At 41.1% G+C, this 11,539-nt stretch overlaps 1 protein-coding gene across 2 annotated transcripts; it reads left to right on the top strand.

Moving 5' to 3' along the window:
- The first annotated feature begins 351 nt into the window (after positions 1-351).
- On the top strand, positions 352-10,871 carry LOC116863002 (protein Njmu-R1). Of its 2 annotated transcripts, XM_032850473.1 has the most exons (9): positions 352-455; positions 1,296-1,421; positions 2,601-2,744; positions 2,996-3,053; positions 5,196-5,315; positions 6,234-6,298; positions 6,658-6,794; positions 8,063-8,166; positions 8,700-10,871. In XM_032850473.1, exons 1-9 carry the CDS (start codon positions 367-369, stop codon positions 8,913-8,915), a joined length of 1,059 nt encoding a protein of 352 aa, XP_032706364.1. In that variant the 5' UTR covers positions 352-366; the 3' UTR covers positions 8,916-10,871. The 2 variants fall into 2 exon arrangements, with proteins under 2 accessions (XP_032706364.1, XP_032706365.1); XM_032850474.1 differs by lacking the exons at positions 352-455; positions 1,296-1,421 and having other exon boundaries at positions 2,605-2,699; positions 2,989-3,053.
- Positions 10,872-11,539: the final 668 nt, after the last annotated feature.

Below are 11,539 nucleotides of genomic sequence, written 5' to 3'. Positions count from 1 at the left end.
CACACTTCCACCCCACCCTCTGATTGTCCTCTGTTCTCGCTGCCCCCTTTTCCTCGGTCGGGGCAGACATTCCTGGGGCTCTCTTGACCCTGGAAAGTCTGGTTTTTAGAGGAAATTCCCTCGACTCTTGTGGATGTTTAATTTAGCCTTTCTTCCACCCCTTAGAAGGCCTGGAGAGAGAAGGGGCTCTTGTCCGCACCGTTGCATGGGTTCTCCCTGTCATTAGGGTAGGCAGTGGAGGACCGACGCCCTTCTAACTTGCAGCATTTTCAGTGGACTGTACCCTCTCACCCTGCTTGCCGGCGGGGAGGGGGCCATACCGCGCTTGAGTTAGAGCCCATAACTCATAGAGGCATTGCTTTTGTGATGTGCAGATTGGCGCAACAGCGAGGGGACAGTGACGATGGAAGCCCAAGCGGCACAAATGCAGAAACGCCCTCTGGTGATGATTTCAGGTAAACACAGCTCGCCCCTAACCCACGTGTGTGCTTTTATCTTCTGTGCGTCTCTGTCTTGTAGATATTAGTGGGTAAATTATTTCCCTTCAGCTTTCCCCGACTCAAACCACCGAGCCCACCTGTCCCCTAGGAACTGCATCTGGATTTCCTCCTCCTCCATTCATTCAAGGCTGGGCAGATCCAAATACCCGTAGTGCCCCTGGTGATTAGCCGGAAGCAGTCCATCTTAGTTCCTTGATTGGAACTGCATTAAATATTCAACATCATATGAGTATAAAGAAATCTAAAATGCTCCTTTTCTCTGCCTTCAGTTTCCTTTCAGAGATGCATTGCTACACACTGGAATGTAAACTCCAGGACAGCAGAGATTTTTGTCTCTTTGGTTCATTGATGTCTCCCTACCTGGCACCCTGAGAGATACTAGGGGAGACGTTTAGTACATGTTTAGTAAATGAATGAATGAACCTTAGCACTTGATGCTAAGTAGGGTATAATACAACAATATGTCCACTGACTGGATGATGGATGATTTAAGGAATTTTTTAGGTGTCTTAATAGTGTGATGGTACTGTGAAAAGGAGGTAAGGTCAGGGGATTAGGGGCCCCGGTGGAGTCATAATACTAGAGAGAATGAGCTGGGAAGATAGGACTATTTTAAACTATTCAAGGAGGTAGATCATACCTGGGGACATACACATCTAGAAGCCTCCCCAACAGGAGTCCTATAAAAAGCTTTGTCAAACTCTTAAAGAGATTCTGGCTGTTAGTAATATTCTGACTTACGAGGTGTGAATGTATAGTCCACTGATAAGGAATGTGTATGTCTCATTTGTCAAGCCTCTCCTTAGTGGATACTAATCTGCCATCGGAAGTGGAACCAGAGCTGCGCAGTTTCATTGCTAAGCGTCTTTCTAAGGGAGCAGTCTTTGAAGGGCTGGGTAATGTTGCATCTGTGGAGCTGAGGTAAGTGTAAAATGTGCTGTGTCTGGAATTTTTATATCTGAGCTGAATATGAGAAGGAAGGAGAAATTGCAAAAGATCAGGTCCTACTAGGCTTGCCAAGCTGGCCTTTGTTCTCTGGCAGCCTGAGCACTGGGTCTCACACACACATTTGTGGAATGGAATTCGGTGAATGGCAGACTCTGCCACCTAAGCGTACTTATTTAGTCTTGTACTTGGGACAATGAGTTCATTACCAAAATGAAAAGTGCATACTTTACAGTTGGTAAAGTGTTTTCACAAACTTTGATGCCATTCTCTCTACAAAGGGGCCATAGAGCAGATATTCTTACTTCCATTTTTAGATGAGCAAAAAAACTAGAAGACATGAAGATTTAAAAAAAAAAAAAAGGAAGAAGACATTAAGGTCAAAAAGGTGGTCACATTGATGGAGTTCAGGCTTAGTCACAGGTGTCCTCCATTGACTTCAGCCATCTTTCCATCATACCCCTTGATTGTAGTTCACTTTAGAAGTATGGTTTTGCCATCAAGTCCCCTCAGGAGTATGAAGCCACAGCCAAAAGATAAAGCCCTAGGATTAACATGTCACATCTGCTTGGAGCTTTAGCGATCTGTGAAGCTTCGGGTGGGGGGAAAGAGAACATGCTTATATTTATGTAAACGTGGATACACTATGAATGAGAATAAGATTTGCACGAGTTTTTCACGTAAGAGAGGAGAACTCAAGGAAATGGCACGTTTGAAATTCCAGGCGCTGCTTTCGCTAAAGCCCATAATGGTACATGTTAATTTTCCTCTGCTGTTTCAAGCAAACCAAGGAGAAGTCTAGGAGGTTCTGACCTAGTTTGCAATTGAACAGTATTGCCAAACGAAGATGACCAGGGTTTGGAGCAGTCCATAAAACTAGATGCACGAGGGGCACCTGGGTGGGTCAGTGGGTTAAAACCTCTGCCTTCAGCTCAGGTCATGATCCTAGGGTCCTGGGATTGAGCCCCACATCGGGCTCTCTGCTCAGCAGGGAGCCTGCTTCCTCCTCTCTCTCTACCTGCCTCTCTGCCTACTTGTGATCTCTGTCAAATAAATAAATAAATAAATAAATAAAATCTATAAATGGTGTTTTCAAAAAAAAACTAGATGCACAAGTTAACACAATAATACATTTCACTGTCTTGTCTTTTCTAGGATTCCAGAATCCCGGGTCGGTTGTTATTACTGTCTTTTCCAGCAAGAAAAACTGCTTCCTGAAGCAGCAACAGCGGACTGTGAACATAACGCTTCAGAGTATGTGGTCTGTTTTCTAGGAGGGTCTGAAAAAGGACTTGAGCTATATCCTTTCTTTGGTCTTCGAGGATATCAGGAAGGAAAACATGGGAAGCCAGGAGGAGGAGTATTACTACCAACCTCCAAAGAGCTTTTCTACCCCTTCTCTATTTACTTCATTTCATACCTTCATACAACCAGTTTGTCCTGGCATGTTTTAATTTACAGTTTGCATCATTTGAAAGATTTTATGTATCCTATTGAGAGATAAAACACTGTCCTGATGCACCCTTTATATTGCTTCCTTAAGAACGTACTTTCAGGCTTGAACTGGACAAGTATATTCAAGGGCTGAAAAATGACATGAACCGTGAGGTAAGGTGATCGAAGATTTAATTGGTAAGACTGAGAGGATAAACACAGTGTAACTGCTCTACTTATTACATCACACAGGTGTAGGGCGCCTGGGTGGCTCGGTGGGTTAAGCCTCTGCCTTCGGCTCAGGTCATGGTCCCAGGGTCCTGGGATCGAGCTCCGAATCGGGCTCTCTGCTCAGCGGGGAGCCTGCTTCCACCCCTCCCTGCCTGCCTCTCTGCCTACTTGTGATTTGCCTATCAGATAAATAAATAAAATCTAAAAAAAAAAAAGAAAATCACACAGGTGGACACAAAGACACTCCAATTCTAAAAATGTACTGCTTTGTGGGCTAATAGGAGGGTGCTGGTTAAGGGAAGCAGGGAACATAGTCCTGTAAGTGCTCTAAGTTTCACAAGACTGCCTCTAATGTTTTGTATCCAGGAAAAATTGATTCCATTCAATTCAGGGTACGTAGTAACATTCCAAGTGAGAAAGAGGATGCTCTTTTCCTGATTTCTAGGCACATACGACTTAGGTTCTGGTCAGAATTAATGTCCGCGGAGCCTCTGGCACCAAAGACATGCTATACAATGGTATGACTGTCCTTGAACCAACATCAAAGATTTATAGAAAAATTCCATTTTTTTAATTAGTCAATCTTTTGCAAACTAGTCACATCCATATTGATTAAATTATCCATACCTTTAAAAGACTACACATTCAGCGTGTAGTAGTTAAGTCGTAACTCTTCTAACTTTATTACCCATTACATGTGGTATCAATTCCTTTTACTTGTCATGTGCTTACAAGATTCTGTGGGAGAAAAAAGGCTAGCATAGGAGTGAGCCAGGGAAATGAGTCTAGGGGGAGCTGCTCTCCCAGAGTAGAGCTCTTCTACTAGTCCCCAGTGAGCTGCATAGCCTAGAAAGCCAGGTGTGCTCTTGGCAGCAATCGTGGCAGCATGTCTGACAGCTAGAGTGGGCTGGAGTGATTTGATGAATTAGGGTGTGTCCTTCTCTGATCCTATTTGAATGTGAGTGAGCTGTCTCCTTCAGCCATGTAGCAGGTCCTCTATAAGCTCATGCATGGATGTTCCAGGTACTGCCAAGGGCTGGGGTGATAGAGATTATTAAGAGAATATTTCCTTGGGTACCTGGCTGGCTCTGTTGGTAGAGCATGCAATTCTTGATCTCAGGGTTGTGATTTCGATCCCCACTTTGAGTGTAGAGATCACTTTAAAAGAAAATCGTTAAAAAAAAAAATATCTCCAGGGCGCCTGGGTGGCTCACTAGGTTAAGCCTCTGCCTTCTGCTCAGGTCATGATCCCAGGGTCTTGGGATCTAGTCCCGCATCCGGCTCTCTGCTCGGTGGGGAGCCTGCTTCCTCCTCCTCTCTCTCTCTGCCTGCCTCTCTTGTGATCTGTCAAATAAATAAATAAAATCATTAAAATATATATATATATATATATATCTCCAGGGGCACCTGGGTGGCTCAATGGGTTAAGCTCCTGCCTACTTGTGGTCTCCGTCTGTCAAATAAATAAATAAAATCTTAAAAAAAAAAAAAAAAGTCTCCAGTGAGTACACACAGTATGGTAGGGGGAGATGGACATGTAAATGCCCAGCTTTTCCCAGCAAAGAAATTGCATGGAACTCTACTATTTCTGTCTCTTTATTTTATGTAATATATTTCTAAATGTGTTTTTAAGAATTTCAGTGGAGAATTAATCCCCACTCTGTTCAGGAAAGTTGTATCACAATTCCTTTTTTGAGTTGGTGGTGTTAGCTTAAAAAAAGGAAGTGTCTATCCTCACTTTTTTTTTTTCTCTTTTAACCCACTGAGCCACCCAGACGCCCCTTTTTTTTTCTCTTTTAAAGATTTTATTTATTTATTTATTTGGGAGGGAGAGAGAGAAAATGAACAGGAACAGAAGCAGAGGGGGAGGGCAAAGCAGAATCCCCACCGAGCAGGGAGCCCGATGTTGGGCTCAATCCCAGGACCCTGGGATGATGACCTGAGCCAAAGGCAGACACAGCTGACTGAGCCACCCAGGCACCCTAACCTTAGTTCTTTTCATCGTCAAGAATATCAAGAAGAAAATGTTAAGTCTACTAAAATGAATGCTTATATTAAAGGCGATGACATTCTTTCTTGATCTAGGAAAGAGGCCTGGAGAACCACATAAAATCCTACCTGAGCAGCTGGTTTGAGGATGTTGTATGCCCAATCCAAAGGGTGGTTCTTCTCTTTCAGGATAAGCTTACCTTTCTGCTACATGCTGTAAGTATTGCCTAAACAAAAGCATTTCTTTCATAGAGAGTCACTTTGGCAGAGTTTGATTAAAGACATACTCACTTTCTCTCAACACTCTGAACACCTGAATATACACATATTCCCCCTCGCTGCTGAATATTCATTCAAACTATGCTTGTAATCAGAATAGACCACGTTCTGTTTACTGAGATCTAGAAAGTTCCATTACTCAGGTAGAATTGCAAATACTAAATCTTCCCAATAGGGTAAAACATTATTATTATTTTTTTAAAGTAGGCTCCATGCGCAGCTTGAGCAGGGCTTGAACTCATAACCCTGAGAGCAAGACCTGAATTGAGATCAAGAGTCTGACCCTTCACCGACTGAGCCAGCCAGGTGCCCCTAGAATAAAACATTTTAAAATATACTTTTGAAGTGATCTGGGAGAGGCATAATTTCCAAAACAATTTGAGAAGGAAAACAAAAACCCAAAGTGAATTTTAACTATATAAAAAGTCCAGAGAGGGGCGTCTGGCTGGCTCAATCAGTAAACCATGCAACTCTTTATCTTGGGGTCATAAGTGCAAGCCACACATTGTGGGTAGAGATTACTTTAAAAAAAAATGTCTGGATAAAAAATGAAAAATTCACAAAAATATTCAGACAATGGGGGAAGGCTAGAGTACATGGACAGGCTTTTATTTAAATATGTGGTGGGTAAATTCAGCTGCAACTGGATGGTCCCATGAGACCAGGGTGATAAAGCCAGGTTTTAGGCTGTCATTGGGCAGCCACTGAACAAGGCTCTGGAGAGCACTGGGCAATGCCCGTCAATAATGGTCCAGTGTGGTGCTGATTGGGGAAGCTGACTTTTACTGTCGAGTAACTGCTCCATAAGGAAAAGTAGAATCCCTGTATCGATTAGGCTTTATTTTTCTCCCATAGGCTCTGAGTTATACTCCTGTTGAAGTTAAAGAATCAGATGAAAAGACAAAGAGAGACATTAACAGGTAAAGAAGAGTTTTGTAATGGGGTGCCTGGGTGGCTCAGTGGGTTAAAGCCTCTGCCATCAGCTCAGGTCATGATCCCAGAGTCCTGGGATCAAGCCCTGCTTCGGGCTCTCTGCTGGGCAGGGAGCCTGTTTCCTCCTCTCTCCCTGACTGCCTCTCTCCCTGACTGTGATCTCTGTCTAATAAATAAAATATTTTTTAAAAATCTTAAAAAAAAAAAAAGTTTTGTAAGGAGGGAACCTTCTCCACAGCAAGCCTGATACTGCATTTTCAAACCTCCCACCCAGTGCAGAATGTATTTGTTCTCTCCTTCCTACCCTGCAATACTGTGTGTGGAAAAGAACTTGTGTATGTGGCAGGTTTCTGAGTGTGGCCAGTCTTCAAGGCCTTATTCATGAAGGCACCATGACGTCCTTGTGCATGGCCATGACCGAGGAGCCACATAAACCTGTGGTCATCGATTGCAGCGGCTCCCAGCCTCAGTTCTACAATGCAGGTGAGCCATAGCCCGAGGCAGCCTTCCTGGTAGGAGTCTATTTTTGCCCTGAGAACACATCATTACAAACTTATCCCCCTTGCCTTGTACACTTGTATCTATTTATCTCACACTCACCAAAAACAGTATCAATTCTAGAACCACAGAAATCCCATCATGCCTAGCAGTTCCACTCCTATGTATATAGAGAAGCTCTTGTATGTGTATGTAAGGAGACAAGTACAGAAATATTCAGAAAGGCATTGTTTTAAATAGCAAAGAATGGAAGCAAATGTCTATCATCAAGGAAACTGAAAAACTGGGATGCCTGGGTGGCTCTGTGGGTTAAGCCTCTGCCTTTGGCTCAGGTCATGATCTCAGGGTCCTAGCATCGAGTCCTACATCGGGCTCTCTGCTCGGCGGGGAGCCTGCTTCCCCCACCTCCCCACCTGCCTCTCTGCTTATTTGTGATCTCTGTCTGTCAAATAAATAAATAAAATCTTTAAAATAAAAAAAAAGAAAACTGAAAAACTGCTGTAGTCATACAGTAGAGTCCCATATAGCAGCGAAAATGCACGGACTAGCTCAGAAGCATACTATTTAGTCAAAGAGCCATTAAAGAAAAACACATTAAGTTTAACATACATAAAGTAATACTATAAAGGCCTTGGAGATTTTTTTTTTTTAATTGACAAAAGTTGAAAGAAATATGTGGGAATGATAATCCTTTCTGATGGGAAAGGAGGGGGATATGATGGAGAAGACACAACTCAGGGCTTCAACCATTTGGTATTTCTTAGCCAGGTGGTAAATAGACTATTTTTTTAAACCATTACGGAACTCTTAAATAATTCACTCTTAAGTGGGGCACTTCAGTGGCTCAGTCGGTTGAGCGTCTGACTCTTGATTTTGGCTCAGGTCATGATCTCAGGGTCATGAGATCAAGCCCTGTGTCCAGCTTCTCACTCAGTGGGGAGTCTGCTTGAGATTCTCTTAGTCTCACTCTGCCCCTCCCCCTACTTGTATGTGCTTGCTCTTTCTCTCTGTCTTGCTCTCAAATAAATAATCTTTAAAAAAAATACAGTGTAAATGTTTTTACCAAGAAAGAAAATCACAATGGATACGTGTGGTGTACACCTGAAACTAATAAGTTGGATGTCAGTTACACCTCCATTAAAGATAAATAAATAACAAATAGAAAATAAATGTCTTATGCTTTGTAAGGAGGGAACCTTTGCATTGGTAGGATTTCAGTTTTATTTATTTAATTTTTCTAAAATACCTCATAGGAAGCAACCGGTTTTGTGAGGACTGGATGCAGGCTTTTTTGAATGGCACTGAAGGAGGTAACCCTTTTCTTTTTCGACAAGTACTGGAGAACTTTAAACTAAAGGTAATTAATTGGCTACGTGCCAAATGCCACATAACATTTTTGTCTCAATTTTCGTTAGTACCAATGATAGAGTAACAAATCTGCTTTACAGCTGTGATGTCTATTAAATAGGACATTCTCAAAACTAGAATCCCCAGAAGGCATTTACTTTATTTATATTTTCCAGGAGCTTCTGCATATATATCATTGCATTTCCAATTAATTGGGTTGAATGCTTGCTTGTATCTTGGGACTATCTTCTAATTTGTGATGTATCTTAGTTGGAAAGCACCAAAAAAATAGTTCAATGCCTAAGGGTTCAAAATTCTGATGGGGAGGAGCGTTGTTACTTTATTTAGGTGATTTTAAAAGTATTTAAGAAATTGTGTTCTCCCAAGGGCAAAGCATATTAGCCCTAAGAATGACGGAAATATTTAAAATAAAAAGCAAACATCTCAGCAACATATGTCAAGCTCTCAGCTGGATAGGAGAAATTTTTCAGGCTTCATTATTATCTCACTAAACACATATTTAACTGGGTAATTTTTTTCTAGGCCATACAAGACACAAATAATTTGAAGAGATTTATCCGACAGGCAGAAATGAATCATTATGCTTTGTTTAAATGTTACATGTTCCTAAAGAACTGCGGTAGTGGAGATATCCTTTTGAAGATTGTTAAAGTGGAACATGAAGAAATGCCCGAAGCCAAAAATGTGGTGGCTGTCCTTGAAGAATTTATGAAAGAAGCTCTCGCTCAAAGCTTTTGATCACATGTTTTGAGATAACTGTATTGTGAAGTTGCACCTTCAAGCCTTGGTGTTTGAAATTGCAGTCGTTATAATTGTCCATGGGATTGCTACTTCAGACTATTTCAAACACATTCTAGATGTCTTCATTTTGTAATTTTAAAATTTAACTTACTTAGACATAAAAATCCAAGGACCATTTTCACTGAGTCTTAGATGTGTGTTAGAGTTGTGGCGTTTTAGCGCACTGCTGGCCCCATAAATTTCAGGCTTCAGGGGGTTGAGGCTCAGAAGTCTTGAAAGGTAATTTTGTGGCTTCTCTGAGGAGTTGGCTGCAGTATTTAGCAATTTTTCCTCCCAGAAAAATTGTCATACTCCTTTCTCCATGTACTATAGCTTCTTAAAAAAAAAAAAAAAAAAAATGTCCTCCTGGTGTCAGGACAGATTAGTGCTGTGACACCATTTCAGAGACAGATCTGTGCATCCTGTGGGTGCTTGGATAGATTTTCTTTTTTGTCTGATTATGGCATGGATGACAGAGCCAGCTTGTAAGACAATACACAAATCATGAGTGTGTAAGGCATTAAATGAGCTTTAAAAATAGATGCATAAGCTTCAAGACAAAACATCATCTCTGACAGAAAGCTACTGCCAAAGTGGCCCCCAGCCCCTTTCTTCATTCATTTGTTCACAGCTACTTGCCAGGAGCCTGTATTTTCTTTTCTCTTTTTATGTCGAAAATGCTGGAGTTTCCCAACAGAGTGCTAAAAAAGAAACCAAGTACTTAAATTCTACAAGCAAACTGTAACAAAGAATGCAAACAGATTCTTCATATCAGAGTTACTCATTGATTTTAGGTTTTTTTGTGCATTTGTTACAAGCCTCATATTGTTTTACTCTGAATCAACTGAACGGGGCCTCAGCTAGAGCCATTTATAATTCCCAAGGAAGCCAGTTGTAGCTACACTTGTGATGGCAGTTTGTTCTGCAAAGCTCTTTAATAAATCCATTTGATAATGATTTTTGTTTAGAAGATCAGAAGTCTTATTCTCACTGCCCTCAGGATGCTCAGAGGAACACAAGCCTGTAAAAATCCTCTCCTAAACTCATACATAAGTGCTGAGTTTTAACTTTGAAAATGACTGACAATGGCCTTATGCTTTCTCTTCTACAGAAGTCTGGGGAAATGACTCACCAAGCCATTTCTTTTCCTTTAATGAAAAATACAATTCAGGATCTTTATAAAGGCTCTCATATGGTTTTAAATTTTAATAACTTGGATTGTAGGCAGTGTAGAAAACAAAATCCAAATAGCATTTTTTATAGCATTAAATTCAGAATGACTATGGGAAATAAGCAATTCCAAGGCACTACACTTGAATCTGACTTTTTCTAATGTACTTGGTTGCTCATTTAGAAATCAATTTTTTAATAGACAACATTAAGACATCAACATTTGGAGTCAAAAAAACATTTTTCATTTTCAAATTCACGTTTCATTCAATAGTCCATGATGTAAATGGCATTTTAAGGTAAATGTATTACCTGCTTCAAGCCATTTATGGATATAGTCAAAGTTTCATTAGCTATTCCTTACATGAACTTCTAAATACATATTTTGTGATGCAGGCTCAGTACACTGTGTACCATATTGTCTTATTTTACAAGTCTGTGACAAACCATCACTATTGTAGGCGAGGAAAATGGTGACGTGGAATCAAGTATCCTGTTGGCCATGAGAAGAAACCCAAAGAACTCATGACCAGAAACATGGACTGTATTCAAATATTAATAAGCTAATGTATTAACTTTTAAAGTTTTAAAAAGGACTTGTTCAGGTGTGGAATATATTTATGTATTACTTGTGTGCTCTACACACAGGAAATATATGTTCGTCATGTTATCAAAAATGGCCTCAGTTTAATTGTAATTATATTTGTAACAATAATCATAATAATAAACCACTCTAGCTTCTCATCAAGAGTCATTTTTGTTTAACAAGCTCCATTCTCAAGCTGACATTTTTATGAAGGTGCGGCAAGTTTGGAGGGGGGAGATCATACTTGTCACGCTAAGGAATCTGTTGAAGACAATCACATCCGCTCCTGGAATAACACCTTTTGGCACCTGGCAGGAGGCTTCAGGCAGGGTGTGAGGGCAATTTCCATCACGATGTTTTATTCATTGTCCAGGGAAGTTATACACCTAGAACTCAATAACCCAAATCACTTCCCTTCACTCTCATTCATTATTAACCATGATAGAACGCCTGTCCTTCACCAGAGACGCACTTAAACCAGATGCTAGGAAAGCCTGCAGGCATCCGGGAAACAAAACAAGGACCACGTTTTCCTAACCATGTGTCTTCTTAGTGATGGAGATCCGCCCCCGCCCACACACACCCTGGCATCGATGAAGTCCTTCTACTTGGAGGTGTAAGAGGGCAGCTCCAGTCCCGCAACTGCTAAACTTCCTAAATGTGACCCAGACTTCAGATCATTCTGAGCTGGCATAAATGCTAGATTTCGGAAGTCAGTGGTGATAGGGAGCAGCCATGAATTCATAGCTATGGATTTGCTTGTAAACTATTCTAGAAGGGCTGATAAAGCAGAGATCCTGTTAAGTGGGCACCAAATCAATGTTCC

Source organism: Lontra canadensis, unplaced genomic scaffold (genome assembly GCF_010015895.1).
Source record: "Lontra canadensis isolate GAN:19392208 unplaced genomic scaffold, GSC_riverotter_1.0 scaffold443, whole genome shotgun sequence".
Taxonomy (NCBI): domain Eukaryota; kingdom Metazoa; phylum Chordata; class Mammalia; order Carnivora; family Mustelidae; genus Lontra; species Lontra canadensis.
Note: the sequence above shows the minus strand (reverse complement) of the source record. Positions and strands in the feature narration are given on the sequence as shown.